The 26,232-nt window shown below is 40.5% G+C and overlaps 1 protein-coding gene across 4 annotated transcripts in view; it reads left to right on the top strand.

Moving 5' to 3' along the window:
• The window catches only part of SUMF1 (sulfatase modifying factor 1), a 137,975-nt gene extending 112,347 nt beyond the window's left edge, over positions 1-25,628 (top strand). For 2 of the 4 annotated variants that reach the window (XM_010590031.3, XM_064274998.1), the window contains 3 exons: positions 519-578; positions 2,508-2,573; positions 10,940-25,628. In XM_010590031.3, coding sequence (XP_010588333.2) covers positions 519-578; positions 2,508-2,573; positions 10,940-11,050 — 237 coding nt within the window. In that variant the 3' untranslated portion in view covers positions 11,051-25,628. The remainder of the gene's footprint in view (positions 1-518; positions 579-2,507; positions 2,574-10,939) is intronic. The other 2 variants (XM_003409988.4, XM_064274999.1) reach the window with 1 other exon arrangement.
• The last annotated feature ends 604 nt before the right edge of the window (positions 25,629-26,232 follow it).

Here is a 26,232-nt window from a genome sequence, read left to right on the forward strand (position 1 = left end):
TGTATTTAAAAAGGTTGATTTTATTGTATGTAAATTATACCTGAATAAACCTGACCTAAAAACAAATTCCTTCATTCAGTCAGCAAAGGATTTATCAGGTATTGCACAGCAGAGTTATAAAAACATACAATTCAAAGAGGCTTGCCAGTCTAGTTGAGCAAACCAACTACAATGCAGGAAGAATTTGCATATCAGCACAAGAAGGTAGTGTCAGAGATGCTGCCAAGCCCCTTATCAGTCATCTAGGCAAGAGACACTGTAGGGGTTCAGAGGTGAGATTGCGTACTGTACTATAGTCACAAACACCTCACCAAAGAGCGCGGCTCGAGCTGGGCCTTGGAGGATGGATAGGATTTGAAGAGGTGGACGTTTGGGAGGGTGTGTGGGTGTGGGTGCAAGATGTGTGTGGAGAGTTTAGGTAACCATGAGAGAGCTGGTTGAACCAAGATGAACTTTCTCCCACTGTGTGAGGGGCAGCCGTGCTCTGGGCTAATGAGTTGCCTTCTCTTCATTTACAGAAAGGCCCCCCTTCTGGGAAAGACCGAGTGAAGAAAGGTGGATCCTACATGTGCCATAAAGTAAGTCACTTCACAGACTCTGTTTTCATCTTCTGATAACAGGTTTGTAGGTCCCATGTAAACAATAGCTTCAAACATGGCCCATCCACTTCTGCTAATACATACCTACCCTCATCTAAGCCAGAAGAAAGTGGGACCATCATCTCAAGTTTGGGCACAGGCATGGGAAAATTGGCAGGAGAAGCAAAGGTTGTGAATGACCTATCATCAGCCAAATTCCACCTATCGAATCTTGCCCCTTTGGGAGACCTTTGTTGTCCCATGAACCAAGGTAGCCTATATAGCTTTTCCAGCCTTAAGTCTGGAAACACACCTTTAATTTGTTGAGATTAGGGCGAGAGTTGTAAAGGGAGGATGGATTGTCGTCTGCTGGAATGGAAACATCCCAAGTGTTCTAGGTATGAAGTGTGGCCTTCTGAAATATGCAGTGTTCTCAGAGAGCGTCTCTGCTCTTTAGGCTATGATTTCAGTGTCAGAACTGGCGGTTCTTGGTTAGTCCGAGTGACTTGGTGTTTTGACTTGATATTTCATGAGTAACCTTTATAAGGAAATTAGAAATCAAATAGCACCCTTCTCCTTTTTTTCTTTGGATCATGTATTTTTAGAGTCTCCAGCACGTCAGCTTTTGTCTTTTATCCCTATGCAAAGATAACATTTTGCAAATTACTATTGCAAGAAGCTTCCTGTGGTGATTCACTCAGTCCAGGTGGTCAGAGTATTAAAACAACCTATAATGTCTCCAAATCAAGTTACTAATTTGATAATGGAGGCATTATCAACTTTACCCTAAAGCAGTGATCCTCAAACTTTACTGCACATTGGAATCATCTGGAATCTATAAACAATATTGATGCTTGGCTTTCAGATTTTATTTTTCTGGGGTGTGACCTGGCCATCAGGGTTTTTTTTGGTGAAACTATACACAGCAAAACCTGCTCCCATTCCAGTTTCTAGACATAATGATCAGTGACATTGGTTATATTCTTCACATTGTGTCAACATTCTCATTATTTCTTTTCTAGTTCTTTCATTTCCATTTACTTAATCTCCCTGCCCCTCAACCTTCTCATCTGTGCTTTAAAATACCTATTGACCCTTTGTTCTCATATAGATTTTTTTTAAAGAAACGTAATACTCAAAGTTGATGATCCTAAACTGTTACTTAGTTTAAAGGTGACTTCAGGAGATTGTTTCAATTCAAGGTTTGAAGAGCAACTCAGGGCTATAGTCTTGGGGACTCCTCCAGCCTTAATAGGTCCAGTAAGTTGATATTCTTTAAGAATTTGAAGTTCTGTTCTACATTTTTTCCCTTTTTATCAGGGTTCATCTGTTGCATTCTTGATCAGAATATTTAGTAGTGGTAGTTGGGTACCACCAAGTTCTGGTCTCAAGGCAGAGGTTCATGTAAACAAGTACCAGACACTACTCACCATACTGGGAGGTAGCATATAAACTTTAAGAACCCTGTTATGCCAATGGACGGGATTGTCCCACAAGACCACAGCCCTAAGCCCACAAACCAAGAGAACTAATCCCATGAGGTGATTGGTTATATCTAATTAGTATCAGCATCTGTAGCCCCCCAGCATCAGGAATTTTTAAAGCTCTCCAGGTTATGATAATGTACAGCAAAGTTTGGGAACTCCTGGCCTAAAGAGAATCTCTAAATTATGTGTCTGTGTGAGTTTATGGGTATGTGTGTCTTCTGCATTTTTTAACTTAGAATTTTTGATCCATTGATTTAGGTGGAAGTCCATAGAGTTGAGTTCAACATATGCTTTACACCTATATTTATAACAAGATGTGGATAAGCTTTATTTTTAAAATCCTATTTTTTTGCTCTAAATTACAAGTTTGCCCCACTTCTCCCCAATACACTTAAACATTTGTATATACATCAGAGTCTTTAGTCTAAGCTTGGTTTTTCAGTTCAAGCTGTTACTACAAGTGTGCCTGATTCCGTTTGCTGGGGAGATGGACTTCCATGAAAAACAGGTAAATCTCTTTTTGCACAATAGTATCTCAGAACCCTAATTGTCATCAATTATGTCTCTGACATATGGACACTTCTTTTTTTTTTAATTGTGCTTTAGGTGAAAGTTTGCAGTGCAAATTAGTTTCTCATTCAAAAATTTATGCACATTGTTTTGTAACATTGATTGCAATCCCCACAATGTGTCAGCACTCTCCCCTTTTCCCTTTCTAGCCTGGGTTCTCTGTGTCTATTCATCCAGTCCTCATGTACCTTCCTGCCTTCTCACCTTTGCTTTTGGGCAGATGTTGCCCATTTGGTCTCTATACTTGATTGAACTAAGGAAGCACATTCCTCATGTGTGTTATTGTTTGTTTTATAGGCCTGTCTAATCTTTGGCTGAAAGATGGAGTTTGGGAGTGGCTTCATTTCTGAGTTAGCAGGGTGTCAGAGGGGCCATAGCCTCAGGGGTTCCTCCAGTCTCTGTCAGACCAGTAAGTCTAGTCTTTTTTGTGCGTGTGTGAATTTGAATTTTGTTCCGTATTTTTCTTCTGCTCTGTTCAGGACCCTCTAGTGTGCTCTCTGCCAGAGCAGTCGGTGGTAATAGCGGGGCACCATCTAGTAATTTGGGGCTCAGGGTGGTGGAAGCTGTGGTTCTTGTGATCCATTAGTCCTTTGGACCAGTTGCTCCCTTTTATCTTTGGTTTTCCTCATTCTCCTTTTCTCTGCACTGGATGGGACCGATAGATGTGTCTTAGATGGCCACTTCCATGCTTTTAAGACCACAGATGCTACTCACCTGGGCATTTTTTTTTAACTGAGAATGTAGTTAATCTGTAAGTAATTGGTGACCAGAAGATTTTCACTTAAGAATAAATGGAGAAAATAAACCTTGAAAAACATTTTAAATAGTCAGAAAACACTAAACTATCCTGATGTCAGTGTGTCTAGTTTAATGTTTCATGTTTTTGTTTTTTGGGTTTTTTTAATTTAAGCTTCCAGTTGATTCTTTTAAAAAATATTTTTTAACCTAATATGTATTTTTCATAAATATATTCACATAGTACAATTGATTTTTGTATATTTATCTTGTATCCTGCAACCTTGCTAAACTCATCTATTAATTCTAGTAACATTTTTGTAAATTCTGTTGGATTTTCTACATCGGTGATCATATCTGTGAATAAAGACAGTTTTACTTATTCCTGTTTAATCTTTATGCTTTTATTATTTTTTTCTTTCTGTATTGCATTGGCTAGAACCCTCAGTACAGTGTTGAATAGGAGTGGTAAGAACAGACATTCTTATCTCATTCATGATTTGGGGGGTAAACACTCAGTCTCTCAAAGTTAGGTATGAAATTACCTGTAGTCTTTTCGTAGATGTCCTTTATCAGCTTGAGAAAGTTTCCTTCTATTCCTAAGTTTTTTGAGAGTTTATCAGCAATGTATGTGGGTTTGTTAGATGCTTTTTCTGCATCTGTGGAAATGTTCATTTGGCTTTTCTTTTTCAGTCTGTTAATATGGCGAATTATATCCATTGATTTTTGAATGTTAAATCAACCTAGTGTTGCTGGGATACACCCCTCTTAGTCATGCTATAGTATCCTTTTTATCTGTTTGTGGATTCAGCTTGCTAAAATGTTGAGCTTTTTTGCCATATACATGATGAGTTTTAGCTGCTTGTTTTTTTTTTAAAGTCTTCGCCTGATTTTGGTATCAGTGTATTGCTGGCTTTATAGATTGAGTAGGGAAATATTTCCTCAACTTTAGTTTTGTAGAATTATATTACTAATTCCTGAAATGTCTGATAGAATTTCCCAGTGAAGCTATCTGGCCCTGGAGTTACTACAAATTTAATTTAATAGATACAAGGCTATGTATGTTATCCATTTCTTCTTGATTAAGCTTTGGTAGTTTGGGTCTTTCAAAGAATTTGTCCATTTCATCTAAGTTATTGAATTTATTGGTATAATCTCCCTTTTAATTGGGGTATTTAGACCTTTTATATTTAATGTGATTATTGGGTTAAATTTGCTATCTTGCTACTTGTTTTTCTCTTTGCTTCATCTGTTCGTTGTTCCCTTTTTTGCCTTCTTTTGGATTATGTGTTTTTTTTATTACTCTAATTTCTCTCCTTTGGCTTATTAGCTATAACTCTGTTTCAGAATTTTAGTGGTTGATTTAGAGTTTATACTATACATTTTTAACATATTCTAGTCTACCTGAAGGATAAATTTTATTTAGCTAGACTTGAAGTGATAGGAAGAATATTCCAGAAGAGAGAATAGCAGAATGACAAAATGGAGTAAGATTCACAAGATTTTCCAGAGAAAAATGGCAGCTCTGGGATCTTGGTCAAGTTTATTGTCATGAAGTAGGTATTTAACATCAGTCTGGTTATTTCTGTGAGGTTGGGAGAACAGCACAGTGCTGGTTGTGAATTACTTTTGGAGCACTTAGTCTTTCTACTAGTGGCAGCTGTAATTAAATTATTAAGATGTAGATTCTGGAATACAATCTATCTGGGTTGGAGTTCTGTGACTACTACTTATTACATGTGTAGCCTTGGGCAAGTTATTGAACCTTCTAAGCCTTAGTTTTCACATTTGTACATGTCACATTTGCATCTAACCGAAATGTACTTGTGGGGAAATAAATGTACTAAAAGGATATAAAGCATGTGGTGCAGTGCTGGCTCATGGTAAAGGCTCAGTAGAAGTCAGTCTCTGTTATCATTATTATCCTCAGTGATCATCTTTATTATAATTAGATTGTTTATTTCCCCTCCTGCCTTTGAATAAGGACCAACTGATAAACTTTTAACTAGTAGGTAGAATCCTAGAAATGATGCTTATGGCATAGGTGAAAAGTAATACTCTAAAAAGAAAGAAAGAATAATGTAATTTTTTTAAATTCAATTTGCTGAGGTGATTTATTTACTTATTTTCATGGCCCAGGGCCAGTTTGCATCGGTGAACTAGACTCTGATAATTATTCGTAACTTTTTGAAAGTCCATCAAAGGAACAACCTCAACAAGGAGATGAGAACACAGAGAAAAGTAATGAGGCAACATAGTGTTGAGTTATGAGCACAGACTATGGAATAGGTCTGAATATGCTGGAATCCTGGCTCCACCATTTTGTAACCTTAGTCACACTGTTGACATCACTGTGCCTCAATTTTTCCTCCTGTATAAAATGCAAATACCAATTATACCTACCTCATAGGACTATTGGGAGGATTAATTGAATACATGTGAAGTTCTTAGAATAGTTCACATAGTAAGTACTCAAGAAATATTAGTTGTTGTTACTGACATTGTTAGGTTAATCCCTGTAGGGTCTTTAGCCCAACACATAGCATTGAGGAAATGCTCACCCTCCTGCTATTTTACTCTGAGATGTCTAGCAAAAGGAGTTGGTCTAGTGTCAGTAGCAAGAGCAAAACCAAAACCAAGCCAAACCCACTGCCATAGAGTTAAATCCGACTCATAGCGACCCTATAGCAATGGGTTGAAAATCAAGAGACTTGAATTTTGATGTGTGGTTCTTTATAATGGTTATGTTCATAGTGAACTACTATTACTTTAAAAATTCCCTTTATCCCTAAAAGTCTTCCTCTCATAAAAACTATATTGCTGCCCCACTTGGCTTCAAAGCCCCAAGGATGGTAAATCACGATCTTAGATTGTTCCCGAGTCCAGGCTCACATTCTTAGCACAGATATTGAGATCAATTTCACAAAGTAATTAGCCCTTTTGATGAAACAGGGTCAAAACAGGTCCTTCTGACTATGACTGTTCTTAATTAATAAAATGACCCATTTTCTAGCCACCCAAACACCTGACACCCTTATGAGTTAAAAAACAAGAACAATGAGGACATTCATAGTCAGGGCATTTACCTCTTCAATTTTGTGGTCCATTAGTTGCCTATTACTGGAATTTAAAATGAAGCACTTAGTAATAAGTGTTTGCTGAATGAATTAACCCATTTGAAATGGAATGATGGTGGAAATTGCTTTCTCATGTGATGGGCCTGACCTCTCAACACTACTAGTGGTGAGGCTTGCTGTTTAGGGTTTAGCTTTTCCTAGTCGTTTACGTTAACGGAAGGTTTTATGGACTGCTGTGATCTAATAAAGGACTAATTTTTTTTTTAATTGTGACTATTTTAAGCTTTTTAAGTTACACAGGCAGCATAAAAATTAGAAAATAAATATAAACATGAAAATGAAAAGCATTCATCCTGCTTCCTAAAGGAAACTATTGCTGTTATTCTACCCAATGTTTTTGCGTTCGGTAGAATTGTGTATCTACTGCAGTCTTCCAACATGGCCATGGTACAAATCTCTTATGCATCATGGATCCCTCCTCTGCTATCCCATGTCACAGCCTCAGAATCCTTGTCAGCACATTCTAGGCTGACATTAACAGCCTATCAGGGTTGTGACATCCTGGGTTTTGTGGTATATAAAGAAGAACTTTTCAAAAGTAGTGTGTTATACAGCTTGAGAGATCCATTGTATATAGAGATGAGCCATCCAACAAAGGCCTCAATCCTATGCTGTATCAGCAGAGATATCCGTCAGCTTCCCATTTATGTAGCAAATGAAACTTTCCCATTAATGTTGCAAATGTGTACCCACACCAGAGGTAGTGCCGTCTTTCCACAGTCCAACACAAGGTCTCTAAGACCTGCTTAGAAGCTGGCTAATGCTTTTGTGTTAGTGAGGTCAGATAAGACAAGGCAAAGTTATTTTCTGTGATGAAGAGTGTTTTGCTCATCATAAAGTAACAATTATAATGTCTTCCACGTACAGTGCCTTACTTTTTTGTTGTTGGGTTTTTTTGTGTGTGTGTTTGTGCCGAAACCTAGGACTGCTTTACGTTGTATGTAAACGTAAAAATGAAATGTTTTGACATTCTTATATTAATAGCCTCATTTTATTGATAAGTGAACAGATTCAGGAAGGATTTGCCGGGTTTACATAGCTAATGAATCTTGGATTTTGCCCTTTCTGGTGAATAAATTAGCAACCGTTTGATTTTTACAGTTCTCGTTTGTATCAGGCCCGAGCTCCTCTTTCTGCTGCAGAGACTGCCTGTGATGTGACTCCATCCTGTTTATCCACTCACACTTCCTGTTACTTACCATTAGCCATCTTTGAATCAGCCATTGCTTTTGCCAGGAATTCTCATTCTTTAAGTCTTGAGGCAACTCACCTCACCTGTTGCCTTCCACCCATCCTACCTGAAGTATCCTCCTAGACACTCTTACTCAGTCTCCCTATTTCACTCTTTTTAAAGACAACTGCTACCTGAAACGATCTTGAATGTACTGATTTTACTGTCAGACCACTCCCTGTTAAATATTAGCTCCCTGATAACAGGTACCTTGTCTGTCACATTTCTCGTTGTATCTCTCGTGCTTAGAATAGTGTCTGACGTATTGTACACTCTCAAATATTTAATGAATAAATAAACTATGTTCAGACATGACCAGGCTCTGGTCTTGCTGTCCTGTTAAACCTGCCCCAATTTTTCCATGTTCATGGCTCTGATGTCATTGTTTTCACCACTTCCTTCTTTCCTGCTTTCTAAATCCTGAAAGTCAGTTCTACTCAAAGTGTGGGCCGTGAACCAGTAGCATCAGCAGCACCTTGTTAGAAATGCAAATTCTTAGGCCCTACCACAGACATACTGAATCAGAATCTCTGGGCGTGAGGCCTAGCAATATGTATTTGAACAAGCTTTCTAGGCTATTCTAATGTATGCTCAGTTTTTGAGAACTACTGCCACAATCACAGTTAAGACCTAGGTCTGCTAACCAAAAGGTCGGCAGTTTGAATCCACCAGGCACTCCTTGGAAACCCTAAGGGACAGTTCTACTCTGTCCTGTAGGGTCACTATGAGTTGGAATCAACTTGACAGCAACAGGTTTGGTTTTTTGTGGCCATAATCATGTAAATCCCACCCAGGACAAAATGTTTCCTAAAGACTTTATGGTTATGCAAGAGACGATTTTTTTCCCCCAGAATTAATAATCTCAGAACTGTTTAATCCTAACATGTTTGGTAGCTACTGTGTAATCATTGTTTCCTCAACCAGCCTGTGATCTCCATCAGGATAGGATCATGCCTAGACTCTGAGCTCCTCACAGGAAAACATGGTGTACAATCAGGAAATGCCTGACGGGTTCTTTGTCATGCATGGTACAGTTACGGAACAAGAACGTTGATGTCCAACTGTCAGTCTCCCCCTGGAAGTTGATCTTTGCTGCAGTGTGGAATTCACAATATATACCTAGTTGCACTGGCGCTCTGGATTATCCACAGGAGTTTGGATCTAGAAATACCAAAGCACTGCTGCTTCCTGGCAGCTCAGTGAGTAGGTCCTTTGTAGGACAAGGCTCCTGCTGCATGCCCTGTGTGGTCACCGCTAGTCATGTGGATAACATGCTATCGGTTTTTTATTATTATTCCAGCACTTTTTTAAAAAATCATCTTTCCTCTGCTTGCCTGAGAATTGATAATAGGCTGTACTCCTCTCTGGCCACAGGGCAAATGAGGAAATTGGTCGCTGTTGTTTCACTGTCTGTAGAAGACAAAGCACCATATCTTTCTTTTTATGGTAGGAGTGCTCCAGAGAATTTCTGTGTCAACTGCAGAGATAATTTTTATGAAGATTACAAGTGTTCCACTTTTGTGAGAGAGAATAATAAGATCTTTAAAATATCTTCTTGCATGCCGACTTATCATTCCCCTCCCCTCCATAAATTATCTCCTTCCTGAGTCTCTCAAAGTTATTCCACCCAAATAATAAGTACAGTTTACCCACCAGCTGGCAGGGGCTGTAGTCTCACCAGCTCAGGGTTATTGCTCGTGGTACGCTGGATAAATGGTGTCTTCTCATTCTCTGTTATTTTGGATCCAAGAACAATTCTAAGGACATGAGGGTTCCATGCATGGTTATTTTTGGAATCTGAAAGCTTTTAAGTATTTGAGTCAAGTAATCTGTGATTATTCACTGAATACTTTTTAGGTGCCCTGGGATATGTGTTAGGCTTTCATATATGTTCGTGTGAGTGAGTTACATGTGTGTGCACGCATGATGAGTGTATTGAGGGGAGGGCAGAGAAGACAGGAGATGTGGTTTCCTTCCTTCTGGGAGTGTAGCCTCTCACTAGGGGGGCAAGTGCACCATCGTGATGATCAGAGGGCCTGGGTTGGATTCCTACGTCCTCTTAACAGCTTCATTTCTCTGGGCTGTTATGATCAGATGAAATAAGATGAAAGTGCCCAGTACCATGCCTGGTGTATACCAGGTGCTCAGTGTCTTGTGTTTGTGCGCATGTGTATATACCTCTACCCTGCTGATAGAAAATAAAACAGACACAAAATACATCACAAAGATGGATAGCTTTTTGAGTTATTATTTAACTTCAAAAACCAATGTGTAAGTGTTTCTGTTCATCCACAGCCGTGTCTCCACTTGGTGCTACTAGACTTGCCAGCCTGCTGGATACGAAGTAGTGTCTTATTGTTGTTCTTCATAACTTCTCGATTGTTATTTATCTTATTACTTGGTTTTAATGTCAATATTCTAAGTGTAAAACTAACTTTTTAAATTGCAAAAGTAATGTATATTTATTGTAGGAAATTTGTATCCTCATTATTTGAGGATAACAGCTATTAATATTGTGGTGTATTCTGAATCTTACAGTCTTTTTTATTCTTGTAATACATAAGTATCTAGATTGAGAATCATATCAGTACACAATTTTGAATCATATTTCATTTAACATTTTATTACGAGATTCCCTATGTTATTAAATACGTATGAATGCATAATGTCCCCCAGTAGCGCAAAGGGTTAATGCACTCACTGCTACCAAAAGGTTGGAGGTTGGAGTCCAGTCAAAGGTGCCTCGGAAGAAAGGCCCGGCAGTCTACTTTTGAAAAAGCAGCCACTGAAAACCCTGTGGAGCACAGTTCTACTCTGACACGCGGGGTCTCCACGCGCTGGAGCTGTAGTTGACCCAACTGGTATACTATCATGGATGTGCCATGGCTTGTGTAACCATTGGCTGTTGCAGTTCTGTTCTTACTGGTACGAGTCACGGTCACACCAACATCTTTCTCCATGTGTCTGTGTAATGCTTATAAGGGGAAGGATGTTGGATAATATGTGGTTAACTCTGAACGTTCTTCCCTTTGCAGTATACGCATGCGAAGTGAAGGTGCGTGGGTGTTTGTAGGGGAGCACTGACTGCAGTGCCCTGTAACTTCTCTCCAGCCGGTACTTCCATAGAACATTCATCTGACAGTTTAGAGCCTTCAGCTGAGAGTCCGAGTAGAACTCACCTTCTTTTCTCTCTCTGCACAGTCCTACTGCTATAGGTATCGCTGTGCCGCTCGGAGCCAAAACACACCCGACAGCTCCGCTTCGAATCTGGGATTCCGCTGCGCGGCAGACCGCCTACCCACCGCGGGCTAACAGCCAGGAGAGCCTTTCCTAAATCCCAGAAGAAATGGGGTCCAGCCTGTACTCAGCTTGCCTCAGAACTTTGAACAATCTCGTGCAAAGGAATTCCCACTCTGAGGTGGGCGACACACCTGCCCTATGGCCAAAGGAATCGTCTCGCGAGACCAAACCACTGACCAGTGTCAGTGCCAGTGCTTTATTGGGGGGTGCATCTTTGGAGATCATTGCCATGTTTTATTTTTGACAGTCTTTTAAAGCGGATTGGGGGAGGGGAGGGAACCCTGAGCCGGGTTTCCAGGGTCTTCGTTCTACCCAGGTTCTACCACAGGGCTTAGACCTGGGGTCCCATACTTGACCTTCCTGGGCCTCAGTGCCCTCATTATCAATTGACGGGATGGACAACATGACTTCTGAGATTCTCTCCACCCATAAATCCTATGAGTGATTTCAGATTCTACTGTGATGAGTTCATAGTGAGAATTTATGACAGATTCTTTTCTAACTATTTTTTCCCATGCGTGCACCTTGGATGAGACTAATCATGTAAAATAAGAGTTCTCTTATGTATTATTTTCAGAAAAGGGGGGGGGCGACGGGTCTTTTATATTCATACTGCACTTTGTTTTTCCAAGGAAACCAGTGTCTTTTACCTTGTTAGGATGAATCCTGCTTGGGCCAGTGATGGTTTGCTAACGTTCAGCAGTCTGAACATATGGGAATGTCTGTGGGGTGACCCTATTGTGCTTTATCTTTTAACATTAAGTGCCTTTGGTTCAGAGGGGCAGTTACAAGCCCTATTTTCCCCTCTTCCCAAAGCCTTCGGTGAATGTGAAATGTTTGCTAAACAGGGCAACCTGTTTAATTCTAAACGTAGAAGAAAAGGACTACGGACCGTGAATGAACTATATTCAGGGTATCCGACATTTTGTAGCAGAGAAGTAGGAAATCTTGGTGGCTGTGAAATACCAGATTCTTTGAATCATGCACTATGTTGAATAAACTGGTATCTGCAAACTGCTCCTCTTATTGGTTCCTTTTCTATTTCCCTCCCGTTCTGTTTTCTTTTAAAGAAATGACTTTGTGACTTTTGTATGTTTTGTTTGCTAGAAAACTTTCCTGTCCATTAGCTGGCTGTTATGGAGCCCTGGTGGTATAATGGTTAAGTGCTTGGCTGCTAAGAAAAAGGTTGGTGATTCAAACCCACCCAGTGGCTCCACAGGAGAAGGACCTGGTGATCTGCTTCTGTGCAGATCACAGCCTAGAACATCCTGTGAGGCAGTCCTGCTCTGTCACATGGGGTCGCTGTGAGTCAGATTGACTCAGTGGCACACAGCAACAGCTGGTTGAAATTTTTGATGTATGGGCAGTTTACAGAATTTTGTTTTTTTTTCCCAAAAAGCAATACTACTCTGCCAGGAACCCTATTATGACCTGGCCTCTTTCTGCCATAGTAGCTGATGCAGAGCCAAGGCGGTTGGCTCAGTTGATGGGTCTGTAAAACCCAAGAGCTGTATCACATGCCAGCCAAGTAGACCTGTATTATCTTGCTTCAGAGCAATGGTTTCCACCCTCCAGGCATCAGGATCCCATCTTGAGTCCCCAGTGGTGCCGGACCCCCAAGGCACTTCCAGCATGCTGCTTGAAAGAAATGGCTGGTCCTATGTCAGCTGCTCAAAACAGAAGTCAAATAATACTCATAATGTTTAACTAGCACTTGGTTGCTACTTTTATGTCTAGCCTCCGAAACACGTGAAAACATTTGTCTTGAACAGTCGTGCTGCTGGGGTACGTTAGCTGCATTTACTAATATGTCACTTTGTGGATATAAAATATTTCTCTACAAGCTTTCACGAGTTAGTTTCATGCAAAAACAAAACAAACAAACAATTTCCTTAATTGAAAAGCTAATATAGGAAATAAAGTATTTTATTTTTAAAGTCACCACTCTGTAGTAAAGTGTTTATTTTTACTTGTTACCACCCACCTGCATATATTTTTTACATAGTTATATTTATAGTATGTGTGAATCCCTCTCGTTAATAAATGGTATAGTATAAATATTTCTGTATGTGTTTTGGCATAGTCTTTATAATTGTATGTTTTAGCCACAGCACAACGCTGGAAAGCATTGAAAATGAAATGCTAATAAGCCCTTCATTTAAGGATCACGTTTCCAGATAACTAAGAAGTATACCAAACTGTAGACAACTATTAAGAAAAAAAACCCCAAACCCATTGCTGTTGAGTCGATTCTGACTCACAGTGACTCTGTAGGACAGAGTAGAACTGCCCCATAAGGTTTCTAAGGAGCAGCTGGTGGATTCGAACGGCTGACCTTTTGGTTAGCAGCCAAATGCTTAACCACCGTACCACCAAGGCTCCATAGACAGCTGTAACAACAACAACAAAAAAAACCCATTGCCGTCCAGTTGATTCCGACTCATAGTGGCCCTGTAGGACACAGTAGAATTGCCCCATAGGGTTTCCAAGGAGCGGCTGGCAGATTTGAATTGCCATCCTTTTTGGTTAGCCTTAACATCCTTTTGGTTAACAGCTCTTAACAACTGCACCACTAGGGCTACATAGGCAGCTATAACCAAACCAAAACCCTTTGCTGTATAGTCGATTCCGACTCATAGTGACCCTATAGAACAGTGTAGAACTGCCCCATAGGGTTTCCAAGGAATGCTTGGTGGATTCGAACTGCTGACCTTTTGGTTAGCAGCCATAACTCTTAACCACTTTACCACCAGGGTTTCCATAGACAGCTATAAGAAACCCATTGCTGTCGAGTCATTCTGACTCACAGCAACACTATAGGACAGAGTAGAACTGCCCCATAGGGTTTCCAGCGAGCACCTGGTGGATTTGAACTGCTGACTTTTTGGTTAGCAGTTGTAGCACTTAACCACTATTATATACTTTATAATATTGTATATTGGCATATGTTATTGCCGTTGAGTTCACTCTGACTCATGGTGACCCCATGTACAGTAGAACAAAATGTTGCCCAGTCCTGTACCATCTTCATGATCATGGTATGCTTGAGTCCATTGTTGGTGATTGTTGTGGAATGAATTGTGTCCCCCCCAAAATGTTTGTCAACTTGGCTAGGCCATAATTCCCAGTATTGTGTGGTTGTCCACCATTTTGTGATCCAGTTTGATTATCGTATGTGTTGTAAATCCTACCTCTATCATGTTAATGAGCCAGGCTTAGAGGCAGTTATGTTGAGGTAGGACTCAATCCACGGGATTAGGCTGTATCTTGAGTCAATCTCTTTTGAGATTTAAAAGAGAGTTGAGCAGAGAGAAGAGGGGCCTCATATCACAAAGAATGAAGCGCCAGGAGTGGAGTGCATCATTTGGGCCCAACGTCCCTCCACTGAGAAGCTTCTAGACCAGGGGAAGATTGATGACGAGGACCTTCCCCCAGAGCTGTCAGAGAGAGAAAGCCTTCCCTTGAAGCTGGCACCCTAAATTTGGAATTCTAGCCTCCTAAACTGTGACAGAAAAAATTTCTGTGGCGGACAATAGTGAACAATCACACAATACTGGGAATCATGGCCTAGTCAAGTTGATGCATATTTTTGGGGGACACAATTTAATCTATAACACCTTGTAAAATATTTTGCATCTGTTTCTTCCTCGCTCCTTCCTTCCAACAAATGCTACCTTCCCATTGGCTGTATTTCTCATAAAGGAGTTAACCTATAGGCTGGATACTAAGAAGAGCAAAGGGGGTGACTCTTGTGTGATGGGCCGGGCAATAAGGTGTCAATGAGTGAAGCAGACTGGGTATCAGTGCTACCCATTCTAGAAGGGCTGCCACTGCTCAGCTGTTGCCACGCCAAGGGCTGCCATGCCGAAATGTGAGCCCAGAGATGTCAGTCATCCAGCTCTTCAAGAGTAGCTGGATATTTGCATTTTCATGTGAAGTTGTCTGAGTTTTTAATGTTGGGAGACAATTCAGATTAAAAGGATAACACTGTGAAGCCCTAATAAATTGCTTCTACAGTCACATTCATCCCATGGGTGCCAGTTTGCAGCCTAGATTGTGAAGAGTTGATGCATTTTATGGGGTACAGAATCTCATGTATTTATATCTGAAGGATGATTTATCAAGTAAGAATGTCTTGGACCCGACAGAAAGGGCAAGGACATTGTCATGGATTGAATTGTGTCTCCCCAAGATATGTGTCAACTTGGTTAGGCCATGATTCCCAGTATTGTGTGGTTGCCCTCCATTTTGTGATTGTACTTTTATGTTAAAGAGTATTAGGGTGGGATTGTAACACCCTTACCCAGGTCATGTTCCTGATCCAGTGTCAAGGGGGTTTCCCTGGGGTGTGGCCTGCACCACCTTTTATCTCTCAAGAGATAAAAAGGAAAGGGAATCAAGCAGAGGAGGGCACCTCATACCACCAAGAAACCAGCCGGAAGCAGAGCTCATCCTTTGGACCCAAGGTTCCTGCACTGAGATGCTTCCAGACCAAAGGAAGATTGATAACACAGACTTACCGCCAAAGCCGACAGAGAAAGCCTTCGCCTGAAGCTGACGCCCTGAATTTGGATTTGCAGCCTCCTAGACAGTGAGAAAATAAATTTCTCTTTGTTAAACCCATCTACTTATGGTATTTCTGTTATAGCAGCACTGGACAACTAAGACAGACATCATGTTACGAAGAAATGCCTTACGAGACTCCCCACCCCATCGCACCTAATTGTTTAACGGCTGCAGGTAGTCTCAGCAGAGCCATTTACAGCCCCATCTTCATTAACTTTAGCATGTAGTGGTTAAGAGCTACAGCTGCTAACCCAAAGGCAGTTGGAATCCACCAAGTGCTCCTTGGAAACCCTGTGGGACAGTTCTACTCTGTCCTATACGGTCTCTATGAGCTGGAATCGACTCGACGACAACAGGTTTGGTTTTTTGGTTAATTTGTGCAGATTAATATCAGAGAATAGCAGAAATGTCAGTTTCTTGGCTGTTGGTTTCATTTTATTTACTCAATTCTCCGTAACACAACTAAACTACCCACGAGCAGGACTCCTCCTTACAGGTTTGCCAGAATCAGTTGTGCTGTTAGTGAAAGCTAGCCTTTGTTGTTTCAAATGCTGAAAACACCATGGCAAGTATTATCTCCCAGAGCCTCAGATGGAACCTTGGCAGCTGGCCACAGCCCCTTCCTTCCACTGGCTCTTGTGTTCAGACCATTAGACTGAGAGTTTAATTAATTTTTTGATTAAGCAAAAGCATTACAGACAATTTTCAAGTAGGCTGTAAAATGAGAACCATCCTGAAACTTGCCCTATTTAGGCTTGGAAAAGCTGAGCGATTAGCACCAAGGAATGGAAGTTTTCAGCCTCAGATCAGATTCTAATCTGCCCCCAAATGGTAATTGACCCCCAAATCATCATTACCAGTGGCTGGTTGGGCCTTTGGAATTAGTCACAGTTGTCAAGCAAGAAAGTGATTCCATTTCAGAATAATTGATGGTCGGATCAGATTGCTCTTGCGTCCCTTGGCCTGGGCCATGTTTGACAAACGCCTTGCTTTCTTTGCTGAAGGAGGTGAAGGGAGATGGAAGAGTGATCAGAGCAATTCTTTTCCAAAGTGTCAATTTGGCATCTCAACAGGGTAACTTTAGAAGCTCTGAATCAGTTGCTTAGGGGAAAAGTGAAACCAACAGACTATCAGGAAAAGAGATAAGATGCTGCCAGGTGGTACTGATGAAAGGTTCATCTACATTTAGTTTGGTGTCTCTGGGGAAGGGCCCTTATTTGTTGCATTTATGAAGTCCACACTTTCTCTTTGCTCCAGAGAAAAATAACTTGTTATTTACGTTTAAATGGTATGGGAAGGATACATCTTTGATCTCTTCAGTAAAAAAAAAACAAACAGTAGCTGTCTTTAAAAGGCAGTTTAGCATCAATAAAGGACAAGAGAGCTTTGGAATGAGATGGTCTGGGGTTATATCCTTACCACCACATCAAAGCTCTGTGACCTTTAGGTAAGTCATATCCATTGAGTTTCATTTTCCTCTTAGTGGCGTGGAGAGATAGGAGATAATGCAAAGACAAAGTGTTTAGCACAGTGCTTGGTACTTACCAGTGCTTACTAGGTATTTGTTGCTATTAAAAAAAATTTATGACTATGATTATTAAGTTAAATGCAGAGGTGCAGGAAGGTATTACAGCTATAGGACAGAGAGCATAACAGACTGAGAAAGAACAAAGGGACTTTGTATAAAAGCATACGTTTGACCTCAGCTCAAGACATTCAAAATAAAAGACCAGGCATGATTGATTCCCAAACCTCTGTTACACTTGAATTTGGAAACACCCTGAAAGGATATTTTCCATATGTCCCACAAAAAACAAAAACAAACACAAAACTCATTGCTGGGCGAGTCAACTCCTACTCATAGTGACCCTATAGGACAGAACAGAACTGCCCCATAGAGTTTGCAAGGAGTGGCTAGTGGATTCAACCTGTTGACCTTTTGGTTAAGAGCCTAAGCTCTTAACCACTGTGCCACCAGGGCTCATTAAAGGGGAAAATGAGGTCTGGCTGTTGCTAACAATACTGTGCAATCCTGAAGATTTTCCTTTTGAACCCACCTCACAAAGAACCTCTGGCAGGTTTTATACCTATGAAAATGCCACTGGTGAGAATGACAGCAATTAAAAAGAAGGCAAAAAGAAAAGGGAGAGGAGTTGTGTAGCCCATCGTATGTTTACCAGCCTGCTAACGTTATCTGTGGCGTTTTTTCAATGCTTATTTGCATTTTTTGTTTGGAGACCTGTTGTTTAGGTAGTTGGGGCTAGTCATTTAAACTTTTCTCATTTAATCCTAATCTGAGATTTTTGGTCCAATATCTGAATTCTAACTCATAAATATCCAGATTTAAAAATAAGATGATGTCCAAAGGAGAACAGTTTAGGGTTGGCAGACAGGACTTGTAGGGATTGGTGGTGGTGAAACCGGACCAATGGGTCTGTGCCCAGTGTGCGAGAAGCCAAACTCTCAGACGCTGGTATTTAGAGTTTATTTTGGAGGCTAGCAAGTGGGAACTCAGGGGTATTGACCTCAGATTGCGTTCCCCAATCTGCACGAGCAATGTACAATTTATACTTATACATGTTCACTTAGGGGTGGAGGGAAACAGTAGGCAGGATCAGAGGTTTTACCTGTTTATAGTTTCTACTGATTATTTACTACAAGGCGGGGCTAAGACTCAGCATGGAAGTGGCTGATGGACCAAACTCTTTTGAAATAGGCTCGACTACTGTCAATGATGCATTTCCGGTGGTTCTGGTTCCTTGGCAGGAGTCTTTTGGTTCCTTGACACGAGTTCTCTTGCATTATTGAGCATGCGTGGCAGCCCAGGGTTGTTGGTCACTGTGGGCTGCTCTGCGCATGTCAGGCTGCTCTGAGCTGGTTAGAGCTGGACTCTACAGGGCTTTCCGGAGGGTCTGAAAAACAACTTAGAGGAAGGGAGTGACATGGTGGGAAGGTGACTGTGAGTGGCCTGATAACTGGTGGAGTACTAAATTATTAGGTGTCTTCAGCTTCCAGAGTCCCCTAACAGTGGTGGTGCTGTGAGGTGCTGTTGAGTTGATTCTGACTCATGGCGACCCCATGTGTGAAGAGTAGAACTGCACTCCATAGGGTTTTCAAGGTTGTGACCTTTCTGAAGTGGATCGCCAGGCCTGTCTTCCAAGGTGCCTGTGGGTGGGTTCAAACCTCCAACCTTTTGGCTAGTAGTCAAATGGTTTGCATCACCCAGGAACTCCTAGGGTTTGTTGTAGTGGGTTTTATCTCACAGGCCAGTTGCCAAATTGTGGGGATTCCTAACACCCTTTCAGGGCGTCTATGAGTCAAAACTGATTTCACAATAATATTAAGATGTTGTTTACCTTTTTTAAATCCTCATTATCCCGTGATCTCATTATCCCAGAGATCACAGGCATGAAAACCCTATGGAGCATAATTCTACTCTGAAACACAAGGAAGGGGTTGCCATGATTTGGAACCAACTCAACAGCAACTGGCTTTTTTTTTTTTTAGGTGCAGGGCACAGTGCTGGATATTTTTGTACATGATCTAATTTAATTTGCAGGGCAGTCTTGGGAGGAACTGGGTATTTTTGGTTAGTATTCCCAACGTGTGGTTAGAAAACTAGGACTCAGATTGTTTGCAAGGTGCCAAGATGACAGCTGAATAGGGCAGAGCCAGGACTCACACAGTTTCTGTAACTTGTAGCTCACTGCTCTCTCCCCTGTATCACTAAACACTCAGATTTATTGTGAGTTTGGGGTGGGGAGGGATGGACTGAAGAGGGGGCGTTACTGGGGCAAAAGATAGCCTCAAGGAGGAAAAAGGCAAAGAGCAAGGAGGAGGTGGAATGGATTAGTGGTTAAGAACATGGACTCTGGAGCCAGACTGTCTAGGTTTAGGTTCTTGTTCTACTGTTAACCATATCTGGGACTTTGGGCAAGTTACTACTAAACTTCTTTGTTCTTCAGATTTTGAAAATTAAATGGAAGTACTTCTAGTAAGGTAGAATTGAGGCAGGAGAGCTAAAATAGTATAGGGTGATCTGGGTGAAACCCTGGCTTGTTTTAAGGCCGTTCCAAACTTTGAAGGTCTCCTCTTAGTCACATTGCAGTAATTATTCTTAACACGGTAATGAGATAACCAAAGTTAAGACTGCACATTTTTGAAAGGCTTGTCTTCGACACATCCTTTCCATTCCCAGAATGTGCTGGCTACTTCTTTTTACAAAATGATTATGTTCCCATAAAAAAAAGTAGATTTTTTTTTCCCCTAGGGGCAGGGTGGGAGATGGCTGGGTGTATGTGGAACATTCATCTGCTGGAAAAAAGGAAGATCAAAAGGTACATTATCAGCTCATTTGTACCAGGCTCAAATCCATGAAAAGAATAGAGTTGATAAAGAGGGCTGAGAGGGCTGTGTGAAGAATGAAAGGCAAAGTTTGCTGCATCATGCTTGTTAAGTAGCAGCCTGAAAACATACACTGGAGGACTTCTTTGATAAGATTGAATTCCCTGGTCTTTGTGAAAGTAGGTTAGAGTCAGCCGCCTACTCCTCACTCCGCTGTTGGCTAAAAACCGGGCATTGTTTCTTAAGATGAAGTTGCAGGGCAGCTTCCAACTGAACATTTGCTTCTGTCCCAGAACACTTGTAAATATTCAGTTCTGGTGTGGGGTAGGGGGAGACCAAAAACCTCACTAATATGGGATCCACATTCCCATCTATAATTTTATAGTTATTAACAGAACACTTTGCTTCAGGTCATATTAGGCCAACGAGAGGCTGGCTGGATCACTGTGCCACACTGATGCCCACTTGTGGGGTTTGAACAACCTCTTTCCGAGCCATCACTTTTACCTCCATCTGTGGGAATGTTTTCCTGTGAAGTGACAACTTAATGTGGTTTTGTATGTAATGTTCCCCCTCTAGTGGCCAGACTGGTTTTGTTTTTTTTGCTGTGTTTGTGCACACGGTCTGTAGTAAAGCTGGTGAACCTTTTGTTTAGGGGTATTGCGGACTTCGGTTTGTTAGGAGGAGGGGCAAGAATCATTTCAAAAAATTAAAAAATATGAGTGTGTCTGGGTAGGCGAGGGCAAGTCTTTGTTCTAAACGATCTGTTCCATTCCATTGCTCTTTAAAGAGGAGGAGGAGGTGGAGAACGGGATCTGCAGAGGGGAGGAAAGATTGGAAACGATCCTTCGTCTTTCTATTCTGATTATTTTCAGAATGGTGTTGCCCTTATTAACAATGCTTTTTTTTTTTTTTTTAAATAATATTGTGTTTTTGGTAAAAGTTTACACAGCAAATTAGCTTCCCACTGGAAACCCTGGTGGCGTAGTGGTTAAGTGCTACGACTGCTAACCCAAGGGTCGGCAGTTTGAATCCACCAGGCACTCCTTGGAAACTCTATGGAGCAGTTCTAGTCTGTCCTATAGGGTTGCTACGAGTTGGAATCGACTCAATGGCACTGGGTTTGGCTTTTTTGGTTTTATACAAATTGTTCAGTGGCATTAGTTACATTTTTCACAATGTGTCAGCATTCTCTTTAATTGTGTTCTGGTTGTTCCATTTCTAGTGCTCTGGTTTCCCTGGCCTCTTACCTTCTCATCTTTGCTTTAGCGTAATTGTTGACCTTTTGGTCTCATATAGATGGTTTTTTAATGAAGCATCGTACCCACAGGTAATACCCTTTATTTTGTGTGCCAATCTGTTATTTTGCTAAAAGGTGATCTCAGGGGATAGTTTCAGTTATAGGCTTAGAGTATCTCTTTGGGAGTCCTCTAGTCTCAACTGGTCCAATATGTATGGATATTTTAAGATTTTGACTTCTGTTCCACATTTTTCTCCAGTGCTATCTGGGACCATCTATTGTGGCCCTGATTGGAACCGTTAGTAGTGGTAGACGGGCACCATCTAGTTCTTCTGGTCTCATGGTAGATGAGGCAGTGGCTATTAGCCCTGTAGACTAGTTTCTTCTCTGAGTCTTTGGTAACAGTTATCTTACGGCTATCTATCAAGTTTTTTTTAGAAAAAATGTTTTATCTTTTTTCATTATAAAAGCAATAAAAGGCATGGGATAAAACTTAAAGTTCTAAGAAATATGCAAAATATACTTTGAAGCCCCTTATTCTGTACATTTTGGTTTCCTTCCATATCCATGCCAGTAGGTAATTGCTATTAACAGTTTATCTTTCTAGACTTTTTCTAGGGATTTACAAACATTTATAATACATATATATATGGGCTGTGATATATAAGGAATACAGATGAATTTATAAAGATATATATACACACATAAATCATAATATAGGTAAACATGTATTATTTTTATTAAAAAAGGGAAGCATACTATAAACACTGTTCTGCAACTTTGTTCATTTAATATAGTTTGGACATTTCATGAAATCACTATATAAAAAAAGCTATATTAATTTTTTAATGATTAATTTACTTAAGCATTCCCTTGTTGATGAATACTTGGGTTATTTCTAGTTTTCATCATTAAAAGTGTTCCAGTAAACCTATTTGTACCTACGTATTTTTTTATACCTTGCCAATTTGTGCAGATATTTCCTGAGGAAAAATTCCTGAGAGTTTAACTGCTGTATCAAAACATGGTTATTTTAAGTTGCGATGAATAATGACAAATTTCTCAGCCCTGACTCATGCGCGGTGGAATGAAACGCTGACTGGTCTGGGTCATCCCCGTGATCTGTTGCAGATTGGATTGTTGTGATCCCATAGGGTTTTCATTGGCCAATTTTTGGAATTAGATCACCAGGCCTTTCTTCCTACTCTGCCTTAGTCTGGAAGCTCCACTTAAGCCTGTCCAGCACCATAACAAGTCTCTGCTGACAGATGGGTGGTGGCTGTACATGAGGTACTTTGGCTGGGAATTGAACCCAGGTCTCCTGCGTGGAAGGCGAAGACTCTATCACTGAACCAACACTGCTTCTAATGACAAATAGCCCTCCAAAAGGGTGGTGCCAACTTACACTCCCACCCACAGTGAATCCATAGCTTTTCAATTGTTTATCCCAAAATGACTCTGAGAACAACCAAGGTAGCTCAGCATAGGAGGAATTTAGGATTCAGGAATAGTTGTAAGGGGATCTGAATGAAATCAAACTGAGGTCTTCATCTGGCCTGTATGTGGGAGCTCCCCCTACTCTCTGTGACTAAAATACAACTCTGGGGTATGCTAATCAGTCCAATCCTACAGATGACTCCAGTCAGCAAATGATTCACTGTTAAGGAAATCAGACTGCAGAAGTAAATTTTTTCTACTCCCCATCTCTGCCCACATTCCACAGTGATAATTCCACAGTGACCTCTTAGCTGCCTGTAATTGCCATGTTCTGTTTCTTCCTGTGGTTTTATGACATGAAGCCCCCCACTGAGGTAATAATTCTGATCATTCCTACATACAGCTTGATCGGGGTTGTGTCTTACCTCATGTGCCCTTAAAAGTTAAAAAAAGTCATAGTGTGAAAGTCCAGAACCTTAAGCATTATCTAGTATCCTCACCTTTCTGTCTCCCTACCTCTCTACTCCATCTGATGGCTCTCAGAGTTGATGCCCAGACCAGGCTGGCTTGTGTCAGAAGTACTTGAGGTCACCAAAGAAGACATTCAGGTGGCTAGTATATGAAGAAATGTTCGCCATCATTAGCAGTTGTTGTTGTTATTAGGTGCCGTTGAGTCAGTTCTGATTCATAGTGACCCTAGGTACAACAGAATGAAACACCGCCCAGTCCTGCACCATCTTCACAATCCTTGTTATGCTTGAGCCCATTGTTGCAGCCACTGTGTCAATCTATCTCATCGAGGGGCTTCTTCTTTGTCGCTGACCCTCCACATTTTACTAAGCATGATGTCCTTCTCCAGGGACTGATCTCTCTTGATAACATGTCCAAAGTATGCAAGACTTCCACCCTCACTTCTAATGATCATTCTGGCTGTACTTATTCCAGGACAGATTTGTTCATTCTCCTGGTACTCCATGGTATATTCAATATTATTCGCCAACACCATAATTCAAAGGCATTGATTCTTCTTTGGTCTTCCTTATTCATTGTCCAGCTTTTACATGCTTATGAGGTGGTTGAAAACACCATGGCTTGGGTCAGGCACACCAAAACTACAATGAGATACCATCTCACCCGACATTACAGGCACTAAAAAAAAAAAAGGACAGAAAATACAAATGTTGGCAAGGTTTGGGGGGAGATTGGAACTCATACACTGCTGGTGGGAAAGAAATCGTACAACCACAGTGGAAAATGGTATGGCACTTCCTCAAAAAGATAGAACTAGAAATACCATATGTTCCAGGTATAGACCCTGAAGAAATAAGAGCCATGACATAAATAGACACATACACACCCATGTTCATTGCAGCATTATTCACAATAGCCAAAAAAGAAAGAAAGAAACAATCTAAACACCCATCAACAGATGAATGAATTAACAAACTGTGGTTCATACCCAAATACACACAACAAAATATTATGCAATGATAAAGAATAATGATGTATCTGAGAAACATCTCATAACGTGGATAAATTTGGAGGACATTATGCTGAATGAAATACTGAGATCAAATATTTTATGAAACTACTATTATAAAGTAACAACAAAAGGTTTACACAGAGGAAAAAAAAAAATGATGGTTACCAGGGATGGGAAGGGGTGGGAGAGGAAATTACCAAATAGATAGAAGACATGTTAATATTGATGAAGGGAAAGGCAATACACAATATGGGAGAAGCCAGCACAATATGACCAAGGCAGCAGAGGACACTGAGAGGAACATGAGAATAAAAGGCAACTACGGTAACTACTATCGCATAGACAACCCTGGAACAATAGTATTAACAAACAATAATTTACAAATGGATACATAGGTAGACAGAAATGCCAAGAAGTAAGGGAGGGTGTAAAGGAACACACCGACAGGCAGATACAGCTTTGGTGGTGGAAATTTCTACATGCATGACTGTAGGTGCTCCTCATGTATTAATATAGAAAACAGAGCATACAAGGGGCAGTCAGGGAAACCTCTTAGACATAACCAAGCAACTCATGGGATGAAGTTCCTAGGCTCAAAGGCAAAAGACCATAGACTTGGGGGACATCTATGTCAATTGGCACAACATAGTTCATAAAAATAATCTTCTGCATCCTACTTTGGTGAGTAGCATCTGGGGTCTTAAAAGCTTGTGAGCAAATCTAACCAGATATGTAAAAGACCTATACAAAGAAAACTATAAGACACTACTGCAAGAAACCAAAAGAAACCAACATAAGTGGAAAAACATACCTTGCTCATGGATAGGAAGAATCAATATTGTGAAAATGTCAGTTCTACCCAAAGCAATCTACAGATACAATGCAATCCTGATCCAAATTCCAACGACATTTTTTAATAAGATGGAGAAACAAATCAACAACTTCATATGGAAAGGGAAGAGGCCCTGGATAAGTAAAGCATTACTGAAGAAGAAGAAAGTGGGAGGCCTCACCCTACCTGATTTTAGAACAGTATACCACCATAGTAGTCAAAACAGCCTGGTACTAGTACAACAACAGATACATAGACCAATGGAACAGAATTGAGAATCCAGACATAATCTCATCCACATATGAGCAGCTGATATTTGACAAAGGCCCAAAGCCTGTTAAATGGTAAAAAGACTATCTCTTTAACAAATGATGCCGGCAAAACTGGATATCCATCTGTAAAAAAATGAAACAAGGCCCATACCTCACACCATGCACTAAAACTAACTCAAAGTAGATCAAAGACCTAAATATAAAATTTAAAACAGTAAAGATAATGAAAGAAAAAATAGGGACAAAGCTGGGAGCCCTAATACATGGCATAAACACTATACAAAACATTACTAACAATGCACAAATACTAGAAGAGAAACTAGATAACTGGGAGCTTCTAAAAATCAAACACATATGCTCATCCAAAGACTTCACCAAAAAAGACAACTGACAACCTGGAAAAAAAAAAAAAAATTTGGCTATGACACGTCCAATCAGGGCCTAATCTCTAAAATCTACAAGATACTACAAAACTCCAGCCACAAAAGACAAATAAATCAATTAAAAAGTGGGCAAAGGATATGAACAGGTACTTCACCAAAGAAGACATTCAGGTGGATAACAGATACATGAGGAAATGCTCACAATCATTAGCCATTAAAGAAATGCAAATCGAAACTACAATGAGATACCATCTCACCCCAACTATGCTAGCATTAATTCAAGAATCATAAAATAATAAATGTTGAAGAGGTTGTGGGGAGACTGGAACACTTATACACTGCTGGTGGGAATGTAAAATGGTACAACCACTTTGGAAATCAATTTAATACTTCCTTAAAAAGCTAGAAATAGAAGTTCCATATGATCCAGCAATCCCACTCCTTGGAATAGATCGTAGAGAAATAAGAGCCATCACACAAATAGATATATGCACACCCATGTTGATTGCAGCACTGTTCACATAGCAAAAAGATGGAAACAACCTAGGTATCCATCAACGGATGAATGGATAAACAAATTATGGTATATTCATACTATGGAATACTATGCAATGCTAAAGAACAATGATGAATCCAC

The sequence above is a fragment of the Loxodonta africana genome, chromosome 22 (genome assembly GCF_030014295.1).
Source record: "Loxodonta africana isolate mLoxAfr1 chromosome 22, mLoxAfr1.hap2, whole genome shotgun sequence".
NCBI classification, from domain to species: Eukaryota; Metazoa; Chordata; class Mammalia; order Proboscidea; family Elephantidae; genus Loxodonta; species Loxodonta africana.